The sequence below is a fragment of the Eublepharis macularius genome, chromosome 3 (genome assembly GCF_028583425.1).
Source record: "Eublepharis macularius isolate TG4126 chromosome 3, MPM_Emac_v1.0, whole genome shotgun sequence".
Lineage (NCBI taxonomy): Eukaryota > Metazoa > Chordata > Lepidosauria > Squamata > Eublepharidae > Eublepharis > Eublepharis macularius.
Window position 1 is genome coordinate 2,910,901 of NC_072792.1, and position 22,345 is coordinate 2,933,245.

General features: G+C 46.3%; 2 protein-coding genes across 3 annotated transcripts in view; one reads left to right on the forward strand and one right to left on the reverse strand.

Annotated features, from left to right (window-relative positions):
• Positions 1-22,345, reverse strand: part of GTF2F2 (general transcription factor IIF subunit 2) — a 98,534-nt gene that overhangs the window by 49,007 nt on the left and 27,182 nt on the right. For both annotated transcript variants that reach the window (XM_054973684.1, XM_054973683.1), the window contains one exon: positions 8,576-8,657. In XM_054973684.1, the coding sequence (XP_054829659.1) occupies positions 8,576-8,657 (82 nt within the window). The remainder of the gene's footprint in view (positions 1-8,575; positions 8,658-22,345) is intronic.
• KCTD4 (potassium channel tetramerization domain containing 4) lies at positions 11,047-14,043 on the forward strand. The gene is made up of 2 exons (XM_054975123.1): positions 11,047-11,052; positions 13,097-14,043. The coding sequence occupies exons 1-2, from the start codon at positions 11,047-11,049 to the stop codon at positions 13,976-13,978; spliced, it is 888 nt and encodes a 295-aa protein (XP_054831098.1). The 3' UTR covers positions 13,979-14,043.

Below are 22,345 nucleotides of genomic sequence, written 5' to 3' on the forward strand. Positions count from 1 at the left end.
TATAAAACTTGATTCGTGTTTTGATTCATGCCCATGTCTAGTGGAAGACTAAGGGATTCTCATTCTAGTTCATTTAGGCAACCTGTGTGGAAGCCTGAACTGTGTGTGGCTTGTGAGAGAATATTCATTCTGTCTAAAGCAGGCAAACTGTGTGTGCACCCAAGAGGGAAAGGTTATGTACATCTGTGTGACTGAGCCTATGTGAGGAAACTTTAAGAACCGAGAACTATCTTTGAAACCATCAAGCTTAAGTAACAGAGTGAAACCGATATGCTTCTTATGAAAATAAGTTTGTTTTGGTTTTTTTGGTCCCAGGGTATCTGTCATTCCTATATATCCCATTCCTATCCTCAGGGCCACAAAGTCACATGAAGGAACCTGGTGCTTGGGCACATTATTAAAGGGGAAATATAAATCAACTATTTTGAAATATAATTGCTGGTGGCAGCAATCTACCCCAGAGAGTGTAACAGAAGGGTTAAAGGCAAAATGAAACTAACTGAAAAAGGGGCTCATAACAGAAACTTTCAACAGAAAAGCAATGCCTGTTCTCAGGGCCACCTTCTCCTTGCGGAACCAGAAACAGATGGTATCTGTTTATAAGCAGAATAATTTAGGACCTTCAATGAAGCAGCAAACAAAATGAAGACTCCATCCCATTCCATCTAACTTCTTACTCTCGTTGGTAGTTGGAAAGTGAGAAATCTGCTGAGTCTTGCCCACTGATACTTCCACAACAACGGAATATGGAGGCAGATGATGGAATGGACACTTGGCCGTTCCTTTTACAGGTTTGAGCATGCTTCAAAATGGGCAGGGCCAAAGCTGGTTTTAACCAAGCATCATTTGTCCACTTCAACAGCATTGGAAGTATTTGCAGATAGGACTGATGGCCCTGAGCACTGGGTTCTCCTTCTCCTGGGATGCTTGCTGGGATGGGTGATGTTGAGACACATTAAGACTGGGTGCAGCTGCTACTCATGGCAGCTGTTCAGAGCACACACAAATGTCCTAAGTTGGTGAGAGACCCTGAAAGTCAAAGACCACACTGGAAAGTGAGGAGTCTGAAGCCTAGTTGGAGACATCCATCTCAAACCCAGAAGAACCCTCTGCTTTTGATCGTGTCAATTCCAGAAACAGTCCAGCAGAGCAGGAAGACTGTGGGGGTTGACTGACAGAAGATCCCATTGTCAGTGCTGGAACTGAATGTTTCAGAGACAAGGCTAAATGATAAGGGGTGAATGAACCACCAACTGAGGAAATGACCGAAAAGGTTGCAAAGTCATCAGAATGGTTCCAGGTGGTTTGGACAACGCAGGAGATGAGTGAAGTTTATACACAATGACACCCCAAGACTGAGTGCTTATAGATAGAGGAGGATCTACCTGATATGGTAGAGATGTTCTGAGGAACCTGGGAGTCTAAGAAGGAAGGGAGGCATTGATCAATAGCAGCCATGTGGAACGTTATGAGGCTAATCAGACTCCCAACAATAAGTTGGATAGTCAGGCACTAGTGGAAACCAAAAGTGGCCTCTGACAAGACCCCACTGCTGGGAGTGATGCCAAAGGCACCAAGATTCAAAACAAAAACCAGACCTGAACTGATGGTGCCAGGAGTATCAGCAGGATCAAGCGTCTCAGTCATGAAGAATGGGTACAGGATTCTCAAGGGAGGATAAATGTTTCCTGGAGGATGAATGTGACCTCTGTAGAAGAGAGATGAGGGTCAGGGCTGAAGAACTGGCGACTCTTCAATCTGCCCTTTCCAAACCAAAAGCACGGGGCCTGGAGAGGACTGATGGGCTGGGAGCTGGAGCTGAAGGGCTAGAGAGGAGGCAGCAGCCTGGGCAGCTCTTTTACAGAGGCCGCGAGGGCCCTTCCCCAGGAGCAGTGAGCATGCCTCATCAACCTCTGGCAATAGCCACTGAACGCCCACCTCGTGCTGTTCTCCCCAATACAGCAGGCACCAGTTGTTGCCATCAGATGAGAGAGGCCTGCACTGGCAACAGTACTCGCAAACAGTCTTCACTGCCACAGGTTCCTAAGTACCTCAGATGAGAAAAAGCTATTTACACGAACTGACACTACTAGCACTAACTGTAACAATTAACACTAATTGATACTACTAGCAGCAACAACTAACCTTTTGGACAATAAGAAAGGAGAGGGAATAAACCCATACAGAGGTTTGCCAATCCCTGCTATTGAGGCAGAGAGGTCTATCAAAAATTCGGTCTAAGAGCTTCACTAAGTGTGACTTGTCAAAGAAATCAAGGCTTTAACGAAAGTCTAATTAGGTGCTGTCAGCCAGGATGCTGGAGCCATGAGCAAGAAGGCCTACCTGAGAAACTATGGCCATGGTCTCATTTGCACTGCTAACTGATAATGGGTTGAATGGAAATTGCAAACACGAACAGTTTTTTAATCTAAAGGAGAAATATGTACTGGAAAATGGATGAATAATTAACAATCGTTGACATTAATCCTGTATGTCTTTGGAGAGGGGATTACTACAGTCCCTTCTCTTTCCTAAAAAAAGGGACAACCTATTCTAACTAGCTAGGAGACTAAACCTTTGTGACAGGGAAGTCTTGCCATGAGACCAGAATCTAGTGACTGCGCAGGTCACGCAGGCTTGGTCAAAAGTCACATAGGGGAGCAAAAACCAACGTCAAAAGAACAGCAATATTTCTTGATGACTGTGGACGGGCCTCAACTGTTAGGAAATGGCTCTGGCCAAGAACCCAGTGCTCAGGTGAGGGAAAAGAACCAGACAGACACAACTGGGGGTTGGCTGAAGAGCCTCGGGAGTGCAGGATCTCTCCCACTCTGGGGGTATCATGTGAGGTAACAGGTTTGCTGTCCTGTTCGAGTGACTCTTCGCCTCCAGCTTTCTTTGAACTGCATATTTGGAAACAGAGCAAGTATTGCAAAATGCCCCCCTTCAGAAGGACCCAAGCCAGAGAAGTACGGCTTCGGGAGCCTGGGGAGCACATAAAGTAGCATAAAATAGTAGAAACTAGATGCCTCCAGGAAGGCTGCCAGCCTCTACCGCACGTTCACCATATTCTACTTTGACCATGCCCATACTGCATTTGTTCAGCGTTCCATTATTCCGTCAACCGTTATGCTGCATCAGCCATTGGCTGCCAAACACAGCAGTCCTCGCATCTGCTTGGTGCTTTATTAGCTGTGCCTTTTCACAAACACAGTATAGCCATGTTTGCAGATCGCTCTGCCCGCGCTCTGCTACATCAGCCAATGGGTGTTGATCACGGGTGCATAGTCAAAGCCTAAAGGTAATGGGGAAACATGAAGCCGAACCAGCATGATCCAGCAGGACCAGCATGCACCAATGCTTTCTTACGGCACTGGTTCAATTCCCTTTCTGTTTTCTGCTTTCTGCCCATTTTGCTTCCGCACACCTTTTCGTATTGTTTACTGAATGTCCCAGCTGTCGATCATATTGACTTACTCTGTGTAATCTGCCTTGTCTCAAGGAGGAAGAGGGACTATAAATATCAAAAATAATAAAATAAAACAAAAGTACCAATTGTACCAGGCGGAGCTAGCACTTGACAAATGGAAAACTTACCAACTCTGGGGGCTGGGTGAAATGGAGGCTTTGCTCTGGTGGGCAGATCAGAGGAAGGTCTCCAGAGGTCAATAATGGAGCAGAGCGGCAAGAATCCACGCACCGAGTGTCCCCCTCCCTCACAACCGCCTGTCAGGGAGGAACACCCAACACCACCTACCTCAAGGGACCAGCCTCTCCCCTCTCCCCTCTCCCCCCATCTCAAACTTACCACTAACAGTAGCCCACGTCTTGAAACTGGCCATCTTGCTGTGTATAAAAGGAGGAAGCAGACAGGGACCAGCACTGCAGGGGGCTGAAGGTGATCAAGTGTGCTTGTGACAGGGGGTTGTCTGGAAGCTTACACAGCTGTTCCATAAAAGCTTAAGTACAAGGTGATGAACTGCAGTTCTCTCTCTCTATCTCTCTCACACACACACACACACACACACACACACACAATCTTTCACACAAATCCAATTATGACGTTTCCTGTTTGTGCTTTATCCAGTTGTTAAGATTAATGTATAATCCAATAATATTTTTGTATTATTTAATAGCATCATAGCCATGTTTTGAAAAAAATCTGGATCAATGAAACAAGAGCCTGATTCTGTTCAGATGGAAACATCTCTCCCTTGGAAGCAGCTAATCACAGAGGGTGTAAAAAGCCATACTGTAATATACTTGATTTTACGTTAATTCCTCCATCGATGCCCTCTAAAAACAACTAGTAATGTTCATTCTTGCTAGAGGATGTCTCTCTCTTCTTATAGGTATAGTCTGCCTTTCACTTAAAATTGGTTCCCAAAGCATTTAAAACGTGTCATAAAGATCTCACTTCCAAAAGGACGTGGACAAATTGGATTGGGTACAGAGGAGAGCAACTAGGATGATTGGGGCCTGGAGAAAAAGCCCTACGACGAAAGACTGAAGGACTTGGGAATGTTCAGTTTGGAAAAGGTTGAGGGAAGACAAGAAATGTACTCTCTTTAAGTACATTTTCTGGATTTGCCCATACTTACCCAAGGATCTGCATCCCAGATTCTCTGATTGATTCGGGAAAGCCAGATTTATGCAGATTAGCAAAAATCCAGCTTCTTCCCTGAATCCCAGATCTGGATTGCACATTCCTAACATTCACATCTCGTGCCAGCTCTTGAGCCCCACTCAGTGCTAAGTCCAGGGATGCTACACCTCGAGTTGATTCTGCGACCGAATGCTCCAATGCACAGTAATCTGTGCTGTCCGGAAAGCTTGCTTCTATGGCATGACTTGAGTACATATTTGTCCAACCAATGTGAGGGTAGTCGAAGTCACCCAGCATTACGACATTCTCCCTTGGGGCACGTCCTTTATTTCCCTCTGTCTTGAGATCTGCCTCCTGGTTTTGATGGGGGCAGTTGTACACCCTAGCTTTTAAGAAATCCTACAAGCCCAGGACCTCCGCCCGCTGTGATTCCATGGAGGAATCTGGCGTTTTGCCTCTGACCACTCAGAAAACTCTGTCTAAAGACACGCCTCTGAGGAGCAGCCCAATACCGTTTCTGTCACCTTCTGCCAACATGCTCACACCAACATTTACTGATGCCACCTCCTGCTGCTGCTACAGGGAAAATACAGGCCAGGCTGGAAGCCCCACTGAGCGTAAAAAATCCCTTTGTACAGTCTTGAACACAACAGCTGAAACGGCTCCTGTCGCAAGCTGCTGCACAGCGTAAGAATACTGCTTGGGAAAAGCAAGCGAGGCCATTTCCACCTGCTCTGCGTCAGGGCCATTCTTTCCCTCTCAGTCGCATATTCCCTATGGAGAACTCTTTTCCAAAATCGACAACAGAAAAGAAAGGGGGGGGGGCTTTCCACAGTTCTCTGTGATACTTTTAAAAAATTACTAAAGTATAGGGAGCACTCAAACAGATCTTACAATTACGTTCTTATTTCAGCTCTACAAATGAAAGAGACACCGGTACCATTTTCAACCAACCATTTTCTTTACAATCAGCACTCAGATATTCCCTAGGGATTTAATTAGAAAATATTTGTCAAAGAATGCTGCCACACAATTGTGCTGAAACCCCCTCTCCCAAAGTATAGGACTTCAAAAACCAGGAAGGGAAGAAAGAAATGCCCTTAATACAATCCAAAAAGGAGAAATGTCAGGCCTGCTATCCACAGTAACGCCATATTGTTTTCTGATGCTTTCTCACTCTGTAGTTTTTCAGTGTTATTTGCCTACAGGTTCACAGAGAGCCAGCTGTGTTCCCAAGAAGGCCTTATCTACCCGGACTAGACATCGACCTTGGAGGAGCTTCCCTCGCCTTCCCAGGCATCTACTGTGGGGGAGGGGGAGAGTGGAAGGAGGTTTTGATATATTGCAACTTGAAACTAACACGTCATTCTCAACAAAGCTTCCCTGTCAGCCAGAAGCTTTCATGCCTTTGGACTAATTATGGACACCTGTACTCTGAATATAATCTTTCAATAAAGAACCTTTTGAATCAAGGGACCTTGGATTTCTTGCAGCAAGGAGTGGGAGATGAAACCAGAGTAACTGGAATTCCATAAACTGACAGGCCACCTCACACATCACAGTTCACACAAAAACAGAGGTCTGTGAGCACATAAATCCTGGTGTGGAAGGATCTCCGCTGAGCTCATCCACTGCTTTGGTGTGGAGGAACGCTGCCCACTGGGTCATTGCAAGGATCTGGAGGTCTAAGCACATCTTCTTACCCATCCAACCTTCCTTCTAGCCCAGGTGCAATTCACCAGATCACCTGAGCAGGTATCCTGGACTCTCTAGTTGCATACAGACAGGGAATAAGGAGTAAAACAGGGCTCATGGGGCATTAGGACATTTCTTGCCAATGTGGTTAACTGAAGCCATGCTAGCATGGATTGTCTCCTACATACTGTGCTATTATACAGAAGTCCTATGTTGACTTCTCTATGTAATAAAAATAGTGATGCTTATAGGTAAAAAGTTTGTAACAGTCTCACGTAAAGTTTCATGAGGCACAGAAGCTTCATCAACTAATGGCGTATGGCAGATCTCTTATTTAATGCTGATAATGCTGATATCACTACTATCTACATATTTCATTCTGAACAAAGCCATAGAGTGTAGCTGAAAAATTCCACCCAACTGGGGCCAGGGACTGAGAGGGGAATTTTGCTACAGGTTTGGGGGAAGCGCCAGGTCTGCAGTAATATCTGAAAAAATAACCTCCTCAGCCAAAAAATATTTGTGCCCCTATACGTGTGAAGCATATAAATGAAAATGTCTCCACATCGGAGAAAGGCACCGTGCTGAAGCCTACACAGGAGGAAGAATGTGACGGAGCAGTTCAGGTGCCCCTGAAACACCGAGGGCTGGACGGGAGTGAATAGCGTTGACCTGCAGAAATGCACAGCCCAGGAATATGGGGCCCGAGAGGAGGCTGAGCGAGCGCAAAAGCACACACGGCAAAAATAGAATTTTCGGACATCTGGTGCTGATGATATCTACGTATGAGAACAAGCAGTCATAAGGGGAAATGTTAAAGTCTACATGTTTCTTCAGTATATATATATTTTGTTATAACCAGCTTGTTTGAAATTCTAGACAGCCATCTTCATTTTGATCATATTATCTTCAGAATTTGAAGTCTAAGCTTTAAAGCAAATGGTAACGTTAGTCATTTATATTATATTTCCACCTCAGTTTCATGACTGCTATATCCTCCGATGTACATGGGTGTGCATTATTGGATGATCTGGGCACTGCTGCTGCTTTCCCGTTCCCACTCTAGCACTCCTTTTACTTCCTACCACGGCCCCCTCCCCCCCCCCGGGAGCCTCTGACTTGGTCTTCGCTCTCAGGCACAGGCGCGGGGGGTGGGGTGGGGCACAGCCTCGTTGGACCAACAAGCACCATCCTCTCATTCATACACTGGCAAACGTTCAGTTTCTCAACGCGTTTGGGTTTGTGACCTGCATTTTTTAAGGTGGTGACCCCACAGATGATTGGATGACAGCTCAGAAGGCTGCCGCACAGACATACCTGCCCCTCAAACGCCCCGTGGAAGGGCCTTCCCAACTGCTTTCTGTGTGACCCTCGTGATTTTCTGGAGCCACCTAGCAATGGCAGCCTTACAGATCCTTTCGCCCCGAGATTCCTGCTTCGGTTGTGTCTTAGAGCCCTCCTAGAATCAAATGTATGGCAGTCCTCCTACTTCTGCTGAGCCAGAAGGAAATCAGCACTCAGTGTCCCTGCTTCCAGGTGTCAGTGCCAAGAAAGACCTCTCCCCGGGACGCTGGAGAGCCAGCTGCCAGTTCGGAGGAGGCCACGCTGGGTCGCAACCACTTCTAACATAGGTGCCACATGTCCTCTGCTCTGGTGTAAGAGTGCTGCAACTCCTGGTCTTGTGCCTCACAGGTCAGCCTTCCATGCTCCAGCACGCTACACCTTAAAGAAGTCGGCAACAGGCTTCTGTTACCGTAACTTATGCCTCACCCACACCTGCCCTGAATCAGAGAGCAAAAGGCAGTGCACCGACCCCCAAAGGCCGTGAGGCGGCACTACTGGGCAAACATGTGCACGTGGAGTGGTATCAAGTCACGCAGCAATAAGGAGAACAGGCATGGAGCTGGCGGACTGGGTTAGGGAGGTTGTCATGAGGACGGAGGTAAGGATCTATGTCCCAATCCAGGAAGACGTGTGGCCTGCCAAGGAGTCAGCAGGCTGAAAGAGAGGCAGGGAGTCACACAAGTGAATAATGGCAAGATGCCTCCCCTCCCCTCAGGATCTCAGACCCACCGGGCCAGAGCAGATGGGCAAGCTGAAGCCCATGAGCTCACCCGAGTCCTGCCCTTCAACAATGTGGTGAGATGTACGCACTTCTGTGCCACAGAGGGTGATACGTTCTGTGGCGTTCCTCTCCGAACTGCCCAGGTCTAGATGCTTCCTCAGCACAAACCACCACACCACAGACAGACACAAACGGTGCCCCCTGCTCACCTTTTCAGTCTCATGTAGTTTTCACTGGCTGCAGGCCGGCATTCTGCACGCTGGACCACAATTCCTTCCAACGACAGTTTCTCTTCAAGAGAAAGAGACGCGGGTTAGCAGCAGAACTCAACCAAACATTGCGGGGGGGGGGAGGGAGGGAGGGGGGAGCCTTCGGGGCTGGCCTCTGGCAATTCACGCCTCAGGGGCAGAAAGTAACTCGCGACCGCCCCGTTCCAGAGTTTTTCCTCAGTGTTGCTCTAATAACCTAAGAGGCCCCTGTGAAGAACGAGCCCACTGTGCAGCAGCCTGAAGACTAACAAAGACAGAATTAACTGGAACAAACATTTTACTGAAAATAAGGCACTGCCAATCTCTGAAGTGCCCCAAGACTTGTTCGCTTTTTATTACTGTTTTAAATGAACAACAGAATAAACCAAATCAACAATTCTAACAAACCGTGTTATTAACAACATATCCTTGTGTTTTATATTCATACTTACAAATAAAAAAGTGTCAATTTCATTCATTTTGTGTAGGAAAGCATGGGATAATAATCAGTCTTGCCAATTCCTTATCTTCCCATGTCACTTAAGGTAATTAGCAAGGAATTGGGGGGGGGGGGGCGCTTTTAAAATTCATTTTTCTCCTTCCTTCCTTTGTAGTGAATTTTTTATCATGGGTGGGATGAGAGAATCTGGTTTAGAGGAAGCCTTCCCTCAGCCCGAGTACGTTATGACTGCCCCACCTGCCCCCTTGCATTGCCTGGCTCTCCCAGCATCTCTCAAGAGAAGGCGCATTTTCACTAACCTCACTTAGTGGAAAGAAAGACATCCCCGAGGAGGCCAGCAGGATGACCCCCCCCCCCAAGTTTCTGGGATGCAACAGGATTGGGTTGCCTGGCAACTTGGAGAGCCAGCGGTTCGGAAGATCCCAGACAGGCCAGCCTTATGGCACAAGCAACGTGAGCATTTCAAAAAGCGCCCCCCCCTCCAATGTCGCTGTGTTGTGCCCACTAACCCTCAGCTAATCCCCTGCGTTGCCCTCAAAAAATGGAGACATTCTCAGGACTTGAAGCTGCACGTCCACGCCACTGTGGCACAAGGTCATTGGGGGCAGCTTAGGGAGATACGAGAGATGTTATCCTGACTTCCCATTTCTTTTCTGTCAGCAGACACCCTCCTCCCCTTTGCCACCCCCAAAGTCAAACTTCCAAGTAGCCCATTCAAAAAAGTTACCAACAGTCTTACTCTTCCGCAGCATTCCACTGTCCGAGAATGTGCTGTCATAGGAATGCAGGCGCTTGTGCAGGTTACACACACAATCTATCCTAACTACCAATTTTGCTCTGACTGCATGGTTTACAATTTATACACATTGACAGCAGATCCATTGCCCTTAGAAATCTAACTGGATGGGCTTGAAGTGCATGTCAAGAACAGCCCGCCCCAGTACCAAGGGGCCCAGTTTTAATGGATTCTGTCCAGATCACACACACACACACACACACACTTGTATTTCTGTGGAGGCATTCATTCACACCGTGGCCATTCATCGTGCAGCAACAGGGGGTGTGCTCAAACCACGAGGCAGAGCCATGATCAGAATTCAAGATGACCCAAAATAAAAGCCTTCCCAAAGCTGAGATGCACTAAGCCTGCTGCTGCTGCTGCTCTCAGGCGTGGCCCACACAGACATACAGCACCTGCCACATCGTGCACTGGGGGGAGCTGGGAGGCAGCAGATGTGACTTGCGTATGGAGTCACAGCCGTGGCATTTGAGAGGCTTCACTGACCAATCTGCATCCAAGTGTCATGGGCAAGTGGCAACCACTACTGAATAATACGACTTGTGGTTTTGGACAGATCTTTGGGAGAGTGAGAAGTGCAGCTCCGGCCCTTCTGACAACAAGTAGAGAACTGTCCCAAGGTCCAAGCTGAGATGCTGGGTCAGAACTCCACAGACCCAAAGTACAGGAAAGAGCCAAGGCTCACCTTCACCTGCACAGTTCTGGCTAATTCTGGACACCACCTCCATTTCTTAAGAATTAACATGACAACACTCTTCCTCTGTCCGCAGGATACCCTGTTCTCCTAAAACGTTTAAACAGAGGTATGTTCATATGAGTCAGTAGATTTCACCAGAGATAAATAGTGAGAACTATTTTCATTACTCATAATGCACGCTGCTAATAACGACTCCTCCAAAGAATGTAAGAGCCTAACCCCGTATGTGTGGTTAGCCCTCTGTGTGTGTGTGTGTGTGTGTTTTTATCCAGACCACTAGTGTGTGTAATATTCCCCCTCACCAAACTCCGTATTATCAAACTTCTCGTGTTCCTACAAACACAGGGGCAGCATGAAGTACCCCAGTGCTATATACCTCACTACATGAGCTGCATCGCTCGGATGGAGCCAATACGCTCCTCCCACAGGCACGACGTATCTGAGCTGCACCATTGACTGGAATATTATCCTCCGATATGACGGTGGGCTTGAAGGGAGGAAAAGACGGCACTTGGGGTTTCCACTGATTCCAGGTGAGTGCTTAATTTATACCAGCTCTTTTGTAGGTACATCTTCACATGACTGTAGAGTGTAAGCACCTTTTGAGAGAGGAGATTCACCAGCTCTGCCACCATTGGTGATCTTGATGTTTTTGCCAGTGGCATCCCATCACCAATGCGATGGCCCTGTTATGCTGCTGCAGAGAATCTACCCTGGCATATGTCTTTGCTCCACTCCCAAAAGGGATATAGCAGCAATGCTATCCTCACCTGGAGAGGCTAACTCTGGAACAGAACTGCTCTGTTAACTACTAAACTTGGACCAGCTCCATCTAACAGGTATGTATTTGTGTGTGTCAATGAAATACATTTTAATGGAGTGCAGAGTATGGTTGGTTCAAATATTCAATCTATCATTCCTATTTTAGATGCAGCTAAAACAAGAGAATCTAAAAAGATGCAGCCTCATGGTTGCAAAGAAACTTAGGAAACGCACAGCTATCAGTCAGGGAGGGATTCAAAAGCCACGAAAACAGTGGGAAGGAGGCCGCTGGGCTCTTCATTCCCTGGCCAGCTCTCTGTCCATCCCCATTCTTCAGCTCTGTGTCCCGGAGAAATGTTGTTCACATCAGAGGAAAATGTTATTTCTTTGGGGCTGATATTTTTCAAGAAGACAGATAAAGTAACCTATCACCTTGTAAAAATACTAGCACTGCTACTGTACAACTAACTGGCTGCAGAGCAAACATCAGTAGGGATGAGTGGTGGGAGGAACTCCTGCTCCCTCCACCTTCCCAGCCTAGCAGTATACGCAATGCACTGTGGAGGGGGCAGTTTCAGCATCAAAGCAAATAGAATGGAACCACTGCCCCGATTCTCAGTTGCGGAAATGTCAAGGCTGGCAATAAGCTGCATGTGTGAAAAATGCTCTCTGAACCGAGGCAAGCAGCAGAGGCTGAAAGGGCCTGGTTGGGAGAGCAAGCTGCAGACGCTGCCCTTTCAGCCTGCTCTCTGAGAAAAGAGAGGCCGGTATTTGCACCACCACCACCGCTTCCCCTTTCCTCGCACCTCCTTGCAAGTATTTGTAGAGGGAGAATCCATTTTCAAAAGCTGAGCCTTAAAAACACAGCTGCCGCAAGACGAAACAATGCAGCTTTTGTTGTTTTTTCCTTCCCCTGCTGAAGTGTTGCTGTGCTGTTGCGTTGCACAACAGACCCATGGTGCTTCGTAACAGACTGCCTCTCTTTCACATGGAAGCAGAAGCATTTCAAAAAACAAAAACAAACATATGGCCAATTTCTACATATAGCTTCAAAATGGACAGTATAATATAACTCACCCCTTCTGTCAAGGTTATTGCCTATAAGAGGAAACAAATTTACTCGGTTTTTCTCATTTTGCCACCAAAGCAAACATGTCACCCCTTTGATAGAAAGTGATGTTTTTGAGCAACGCTTTTTAGCAGGATTTTAAAAAAATACCAAACTGTTGCAAAAATATTTGGCCAATACACAAAGTCCTACACAAAAGGACAGAAGGCTTTGAAAATGGTTAAAAGCGCAATTGCAAGCCGGCTAGCACCCTTCTCAGTCCCCTGGAGTCAATGGGCTTGGGAAGGGTGACTGCTCGGGATGGCGTGGCAGGGATCTCAACTGTTACAGCCTGCTAGAAGATTACTGGGTAGCAATTCCTTGAAACAAAGCCAGACTGCCAAGACATGTCAGTTACTTCACAATTTTCTAAAACTGCATTCAAAAATTAATGTTCTAAATCTAAATTTTGGTTTAAATATCCAGAAGCAAGCAGATGCAGATACACCCCTTCTTTCAGCATGATACAAAAGCAAGCCCCAAACATCTAAGCTCCTGAGCCTTCAAAGCAAACCCTCACCCAGTCCTCCCTCACACAGTTAAATGCAAATTGTGTCTTGCAGGCAGCTCCCAAGATCACGCCGCACACTCGGCTCTCGGCTTCTACGCCACCTACTGCAAAACCCAGCCAGCCGACAAGCTCATGCGAGGCTTAGAGCACTCCAGTTCTACCATCCTCCCTACCAGAGCTGCCTAAAGGGGTTTTTAAGAAGAAAGCTCCATACAAAGCACAAGACGAGCAAGGCAAGAAAGGAGCCTTACAAACGGAGCACAAAACAATCAGGCGTGAAATGGAATGTGACAGAAAAAGCGACGACTTCGAAGCCATCGATCAAGGCAATAATTGTAAAATGTCTCCAGTGACTCTTAACGTTGGCGGGTATCTGTACGTTACACAAAAGCAAACACTAGCCAAGTATCCGGACTCGCTGCTGGAAAGAGTCGTAAGTGGAAAAATCCTATGCCCATCTGATGCAGAGGGCCATTATTTCATAGACAGGGACGGGCTGCTGTTCAGGCACGTTCTGAACTTCCTCCGGAATGGAGACCTGCTTCTACCAGAGGGATTTCAAGAAAACCAACTTCTGGCTCGGGAGGCAGAATTCTTTCAGCTTAAAGCATTAGCTGATGCAGTGAAGTCGAGGTGGGAGAAGGAGCAGCTGGCATCCAGAGAGGCCACCTTTCTAGAAATCACAGACAGCCATGACCGGTCACAGGGCCTTCGGATTTTTTGCAATGCTCCTGATTTCATAACAAAAATAAAATCTCGGATTGTTCTGGTGTCCAAAAGCAGGCTGGACGGCTTTCCAGAAGAGTTTTCAATCTCTTCCAACATTATACAGTTTAAATACTTCATAAAGTCAGAGAATGGAACACGGCTTGTTTTGAAGGAAGATAACACTTTTGTTTGCACCCTGGAAACTCTTAAGTTTGAAGCGATCATGATGGCACTAAAATGCGGATTTAGACTGCTGACCAGTCTGGATTGCTCCAAGGGGTCAATTGTTCACAGCGACGCACTTCATTTCATCAAGTAATTACTTCTTCGCTCAATGGACAAAAGGCCACAAGCATGCAGCCTGCGAACCTCATGAAACTACAAGAAATCACAACCAATTTATCCCACTCTGTTCTCCACAGAGCACAGCTGCTAAGGAATAAATGTGAGCTAATGGTATGTAAATTATTACAGCCAACTATGAGTACATTGTGCCTAAATTTAATAATAAAAAGATATTTACTAAATGTGATATGAATCAGATCGAATGCTGAAACCATTTGCATCTGTGCATCTTCACTCCTTCATTTCACAGAATCTTGCTAAAAGGTTAGTGTGTGCATGTGTGGCTAACATGCTTTTATGTCTTATTAGCAATGACAGAAATGCCTTCTTTTTAACTAACATAAACAGCACAGCTTACCATTTGACAAAGACATCCAGAATTTGAGGAGGAATTTATATTTTAATGAATAAAAATTGCTGAAAATTTGAATAGCATCTGAGAGGATATTAAAAAGGTATACAACTTAGTTTTAGTTAGAGATTTCACATCTGAAAATGCCAGTTTCCAGCACAAATCCATGCAGTCCAATGCCCTGATAAACAGAGCAGAACTTATGCAATGTGCACCCCACAAAGAGATCATTTCCTCTGAGTTCTTGCGGGGGGGGGGAACCTCAAAACAGATAGCTGCCGTGCCACTATTATTTTGGAGAGGGGGTTGTTACTTGTTTTATTATTTTGTTTATTATTGTAGGCTCATGATGGCAATAACTGTATTTGCTACAAAATACTGAGAAGTTTGTCTAGAGGGGAAAGATAATATTTTAAGTAAAATGGCTTATGCCAAACACAGCCAAACTTCTAATTTCAGACAATCCACCTGCCAGTGTGTTTTTTAAAAGAAGGGAGTAAGTTAAATTTTCTCCTGCACGGCTAACAGGCTTCTTGTTGTTGCTGTTAACAAGGGACTGGAGCATGTCAATATTGTCTAAAAAGGTTACACAACTATTGAGTTGAAAAACAGGCTGCTTAAATTTTGCTCTACTGCATGCAATATTTAAGAATTTTCCTTTATCAGTACAGAGGCTTAAGTCTTCATAGCCGGAACGCAAAGATTTTAAATTCGGAACTGGTGCTAACAGCACTGACTGCACCCATCTCAGGTGCCGTGATGAACAGCCCATTCACTGCATCAAGAGACAATTCTTTTGAACAGGGAGAGATTCAGGAAGATGTGCTGAGTCGTCTGACTCCCACCTGTGGGAAAAATTACACGCGGACCGTCACACGTCAGTCACAAAGATTCTGGGGCCTTCAGAAGTCGTTGTGACTACTAGTGAGCCCAAGGCCTGCTCTGGAGTTGATGGCAAGTGAGGGGGGGGGTTCTTGATCCGGAACTCAGCCCCCCTTGCCAGTCTGCTGGAAAGTCAGGTTTCAATGAGCATGCACGAACCGAGCACTTAGGCTTGTGCAAAGGCATTTCAGATAAATACACCTCTCCTTGAACCACTATGCTACTATTACAAATGTTTCCAAAGAGGATACCGAGCCACTTTCTTACACAACTACTTGCAATGCTGATGTGTTTAACATCAACTATGTCTCCGGCGCTACACAGAAAATGCAAAGAAATCTAGTCATGGGTCCACCCAGGAAAGCACAAGAGACACCTACACACCAACTGGGCTCTTCCCTGGCCAGCAGCTATTCTGCGCACAACACAGCTTCCCCCACATCACATAAAACGACAGAAGGAAGGGTGGGCCACATACTAGGGGCACTGGAAAAGGCCATTTTATCAAAGCAAGTCCACATGTATGTCCAAAAACCCCTCTTGACTCTTGACGTGTAGAGCGGATCATAATCTATATCAGAGAGGTAAAAAGGGAACGGGGGCAGCAGACCGGGAATGATAAGCAATGCTCCGTGCCAGCTCTCCGCCAACCACACGGCCTGCAGGTTCCAGAGTTAGGTGTGGACAGGCCCTTCCTGCTGCCCTCTTCAGCAGGGATTCCCCTAAACACCCCCCCCCTGTCAGTCTTCTTAACTATGGTCTGGCGCTGAGTCTTTTACAAAGCTTACCAATTCCTGTAGGGAAGCCATGTTAGTGTTATACCTTAAGTACATTTATTGAAGCGTAAGCTTTCATAGACTAACACCCACTTCAAAAATGCATGAAGTTATTTCTGCAGATATACACACACAAACATGTAAGTAATTATGGAACTGAAAGCTGTGACATGTATATTCAAAAATCAAGAGGTATACAAGAATGTATTAAATTGGTGATAACATTCTACTTACATAAGCAATTGAACAACTGTAGCACACCACAAATACGTTGTGATTGTTTAAACCTTTAAACACAACTAACAGTGGCACCCTAAGCGGAGTTACATTCTTCCACGCTCATTGGTTTTGACTGTTTGCGAGGGCACTTTAGACCTACTGACAAATATTAAATTCCTCAACCTACCGTGACTATCCTGGACAATGAGCGTTCTTTCTTGTAGTTCTTGGGTGGCACCCCTACCCCTTGCTTAGGGGCATTCTGCTCATCTAAAACACTTACTCACCAGCACCAATGGACCACCTAACAGGCCAAACCTTGCAAAGCCCCCGAGGCCAGCTCTGTCCAAATGGTAATTACAGGCATGGATGGAATTCAGGGCACATCGGGCTACCTAGTCGTTACCTTGGGGTAACTAAGTAATTGGCCTTACACATATCCCTAGTTCTTGCTTCATGCTTGTGGCACATTGTGCATGAATGGATTACAGTAGATGGACAACCGTGGCCTCGTAAAATATGTGGGGGCTGCTCACGTAGAACAAAGGCCACCACACCATCAGGGGCTCATTCACCTTCTTGTCCTCAACACAGCCAGTATCACCAGAGCCCTTCAATAAGGAAGAACATTTTAATAGTTTCTATCTGTGTGGTAAGATTGCAACTCGTGTCCCTGATAAAGTGGGCCAACCAAATCTTTCGCTACAATAAATCTGCGTGTCTTTTGTCAAGGTTAAAAGCTGTCAAGGGAAAGGGGGGCTGCTTGGGCTACAGCAAGGAGGGAACGCTGGTTACCCAGGCTGGCCTCTGACCTGCAAACCGCCACTTGCCAAAAGCCAGGTCTGGCGGTCGTGCAAAAAAGAGCCCAGCAACGCAAAGATGGGCATGAAAAGGTCTCCGCTACTTTTTGCTTCCTGATCAAAATTAACACAACTTTTAGGTTTGAATATCGAGGCCTTGCATAGTTGGGTTATCCACCCAGCAAGAACAGAACGATTTATGGGACTGCTGCCAACAGCAGAACTGAGTCCAGGGGGAACTATGGTTTGAGGCAGGCACAGGATTCCCTAAGCAAGCATAAACTGCTGTGTGATGTGTGAACTGCCCTGTGATACACAAACCCCAAGGCCTCACATTTCACATTCAATTACCATTTAACTTGCTGAACCTCCTTTGACACCCATGTTTTAATGGAGCAAGGACTGATCATGTTAAAAAAAAACCACCATGATACACGGCCCATCACTGACCACTCCACTTGCAAATAATCTTCTGAATACTCCCGTCACACAGAAGCAGCTTACCAAGAAGGGACTGCAGTCCTAAGCAGAGATACTCCAATCTAAGCCCACTAAAATCAATGTACTTAGACTGGAGTAACTCTGCTTAGGTTTGCCCTCTAAGGGTCCAGCCTAGTCTTCCCAACAGGCTTGTTCTCTTCAGAAAGGGTTTGTTTCTGTTTGAACAGTAAAGCCATCAGCTGGCAGGCTCAGACGGGGTGTGTAAAGCTAGAAGCCCCCACTCCCGCTCGACTGCTGAAACCAGCCAGCTCAAGACCTCCGGGAGTACTCTGCTCCATCATGCGAAGCCACCTGACCTCCATGTCCATGCTGAGTGCATGCACACCTTTGGCAAGTCACTCAAAGACAACGAATCCCAGGCTCAGTTACTCCAGCCTAAGCCCACTGGTTTCAATGGGCTTGAAGCCAATCTAGTGTAGTGGCCAGAGTGTTGAATTAGGATCTGAGAGACCCAGGTGTGAATCCCCACGATGGACATTTACTGGGCGACCTCGGACCAGCCACTCAACTCTCAGAGCCACCTGCCTCACAGGACTGTCCTTGTATGCATGCAATGAAACGGCGGAGGGTAGAAAGATGTAAGCCACTTTGACTCCCAACCAGGGTCGGGGGGGGGGGGGCGGAGGAGTGGGATATAAATATTTAAATGAATGAACATAGACAGACTGGAGTAACCCTACAAAGGACTGCACTGCACATCTAATTTTTCTCTACAGCCCTAAGGGCCAGAAATGTGCTACTTAAAGAAAAAAGAATTAGTAGTCTTGGGAGTTTCCAGATCCCTCAGGTCCGCAAAGAGCACTGTGGCGAAATGAGAAGCAGCGCTGCTCTTCACCAGAAAGGGGTGGGCAAAACGTGCTACTAGTTTGAAACAGAGATCTGGAAACTTTAGACATTATTCTGCCTACCTGTTAATTCACTATCACGGGGGTAAATTCGGACAGGGGAACGAACAGGAGGTAAACACAGCAAGGGGCTACCACGTGCAATTAATAAATGCCACTTTTAGGAACCTGAGACGGCCCCCGAATGCAACAGGCTACACGCTGGAAAGTTCTGTTGGGAAGTTTTGGATTACTTGCCCCACGTGTTGCACTCACGAGGCAAAGTTTCTTCCCAAACCCAGCCCTCCGGAACAGGGACGTCTCCGGTAACCTGCTCTGCGACCTCAGTGCCCACAAGGACTGTCCTAACAGACCATACACAGCTCGACTAGCAGTGCTCTCAGCAGTTAGTCTTGGGGAAGCAGAAAATATGGAGGAGGCTGCTTCTCATAAAATGTCACATCATCCATTTTCTCTGAACACGTTTGCACTTAACCGTCAGTTATAATGAGTGCGTGAGCAGATTTTTAAATGATAGACAAACAATGCCTAAAGTTTCCTAATGCCATTTCAGCAGGCAAGCGAGGGTCTCCAGCAGCCTGAGACAAAGCATGGCAGATCCCCCGGGATTTGCGAGATCCCTGCTGTCTCCCAAGACCGGCTCCCCTTCTCAAGATTCCAATAAAAGCCCATTTCCTGCCATGACAAACGTACAAGAAATCTGACGTTTCTCTTCTGGCCTCATCCCTGTCCCACTGGCAGGGCTGGGATGCTGTCTGGAGCCAAAGGAACCACATCTTTACAGTATTTTCATTCCAATTCTCCAGGGGGGGAAAGACTGCTTGAAGAAGTTCATTGGCCATAAAAATCACAAAATACAGTAAAGCTTAGCCAGTGAATAAAACTAATTATTAATACACAGCACAAAAACAACAAAACTGCCTAATAATAAAGCCATGTTATCCAGCTAAATTTTTTATCTGATTTTTTATTGGAAATATATTCAGCTCTTAATATTGCTAGCTGCACTAGCAGCCACACTTCTGCTTGTCTTGTGTTGTACAATTAATTTTTCTCTCTATCTCTAATCGGCTTTGAGTCTCAGTGAAGAGGGGGCTATAAAAATCCATAAAACTATGAAACCAACCAACTATAAACTCACTTGCCTGAGTGAATAAAACACCTTTGCTCCAGCATGAAAAGACTAGGAAATTAGGCAGCAGGTGAACGAGAGCTGGGGTAGGGAATGGACTCCCTCCCTACAGGAGGTGCTGCAATAGAGAAGCCACCCACCATGGCCCTCGAGAGAAGAGTCAAGGTGGTGTAGTGGTCAGAGTATCAGATGAGGATCCAGAAGGCCCACGTTCCAATCCCCACTCTGCCACGGAAGCGTGCTGAGTGACCTCGGGCCTGTCACACAACATCAGGCGCTTTCTCCTGGCTAGAGAGGTGAGTGCCGGGAGGGGGGGGGGGAGGGAGAGACCAACTGTTTTTCTGAAAAACTGGAAAATGGGGAGGAACAATGGAAAAAACCTCCAGTAAGGTATTTTCTCTTTTAGAAAGAGTAGAATGCTTCTGAGGCAAGGTTTTTTGCATTCTAATTATACGACATGAACAAGTTTGATCAAGAAATTTTGAGCAATACTGAAAAAACCCTCCTACAAAATATTTTCTCTTTTCAGGTAAAAAAAACCTTCTCTTACAAAGCAGTTAGCTCATTCCAAATGTTAAGCATGAAAAAGTCTGAGGACTTTCTCAAGTCAAGTTATACTTGCAATTTTTCTTATAGAAAACGGAAGTATTTGTACTTTTAAATTCCATAAATATGCCAAATAGTGAAATTTTATGTGCTGTTATAAACGAAAGTCAGATTTGATAGGAAAGTAAGAATTGAATATATTTCAATTTTCCCTAAAAGAAAATTTCCCAGAAAAAAAGGCTTGATTTTTCCTCTGGCGTCAAAATTTCAGGCAATTTTCTCTCTCTGCATCTGGGTTGGTTCCAGGACCTAATCCTCCTCCTCCTCCTCTAATTGTCTGGATCTTCCCTCTTGAAGAATCAGGGTCCAGGCTTGTTGCAATCTGTGAACTACACCCCCCTAAACCCATGATGGCAAAGGCCGTATCCTCACTCGAGCCTGGAAGATGGCCTCCTACCTCAACACAGACCATCTGGCCACGTGGATCCAGGCTATGGTAACAGCAAGACTTGATTGTAATGCACTATACACTGGTCTCCCATCTAAGTCAACTAGGAGACTCCAGTTGGTGCAGAACGCTTGGTTAGTATTGGGAGCCAGCAGGAAAATGACTATTACTCCCATTCTGCAGTCAATCCATTGGTGACCTATCAGTTACCAGGCTCAATTCAAGGTACTGGCTATCACATACAAAGCTCTTCACAACCTTGGTCCAGCATTTATAGTCTACCTTGCTCCCCGAGACCAACCCAGGACCACCTCTCTCCCTAAGCTCCTCCACAGCAGCTTCACTCATCTGAACAGGGCATTCTGCAGATACCACCCTGCAGCTGGGCAAAATCAACAGCTGCCCGTACACATGCACTCTCTGTGGTGGCCCCCACCCTACGGAACAGCCTGCCGGAAAAGGCCAGGAAAGCCTCCGCTCTCCTGGCTTTCCACAAACGATGCAAAGCTGAACCTTTCAAGAGACAAGCGAGCTGTACTGTAAGGAGGTGGTCGCAAAGAGATGCTTCACTAAAGAGATAGGGACTGCAGACTTCAATACTATCTGCTACTATGTACTGCCTGTTGCTTTAAGTATGATCCTACTGGGTAGTTCTATGTTGTCTAATGTCAGTCCTAGAACTGCTCAGGCTCTGTTTCAGCATTTCTTCAGTTCCGTATTGGGATTTTGGCTGATGCTATATCTTTGCAAATTTGCATTTACATACCCTATAGCATTGCCCTTGATACTTACTAATTTCACAGTATGTAATCCGCCTTGAGTCTCAGCGAGCAAGGTAAACTATAAATGAACGAATCTAACGAAGGAGAGTAACTGCGACAGACGCCCTTCGGCTTCTCAGAAAATCCCAGCCTACGAGCCGAGTATGCAAATATTCAATGGTGCCAACCAGTGGGTGGCTGTGGAACCTCTTGGAGAGATCTGGGAGAGGGTAGCTGGAGGGAAAAGAGTTTTTTTGCCTCAGGCGGGGCTCGGGGAAGCAACAGAGAAATGGATAAAACTACCAGGAGACCGGTTAGGTACCAAGGCTTTCCCCGATGAAGGAAAAAACTCAGCCATCAACAGTACAGGTACACAGGGCTCAAAGGAAGAAGGCACGAACAGGGCAAGCCTGCTGTGTTATCTTAAGGAAAGAGGGGGAGAGTGAGTGGCGAGGGGACTGAGGGAAGTGACTCGCTATTTCAACAGTCTGAGATTCTTGGCTCTAGTGAAAACTTCCTAGTGAATCACTCCCCCGCCCCCACCCTCTGGCAGGAACAGCCGGTCATCTGGGTAAAGCTTTTGATGTATGAAAGCATAACTGTTCTAAAGCAGAACTTCTGCTATCCCTTTCAGTAAATAACTGATAACTGAAAACGTATTTTATTCCTTGCCTTACCCACCAAATCACTAAACATGAGGCCTTCTAATGAAGAGACAATAAACGTATCCTTTTTACTGTGAAACACAGGTGTTGGTGTGATTCGCTCAGGGCGAGAGAGAGAGGGCGGAGGGGAAGTAGTGGAAATTACCTCCGACACTACCTACACTACCTTCCTCGGTAACTGCAGCATGTAATCCAGCAGAGTTATTATTAACACTGCCTCACTGACTACTTGCAACCCAGGCCATAATGAAATCAAATCGGTCACCACTACTGGAAGGTGGGGAAGCAGAGGAGAGTGCAGCTGAGCACCCGGCGGCCGCAGGAGCCCTGCTGGATCACCACGCTTGTCCATCTAGTCCAGCATCCCTGTCAGGATGTCAGTTCTCTAGCCAGTTACGACATATTAACTTGTGT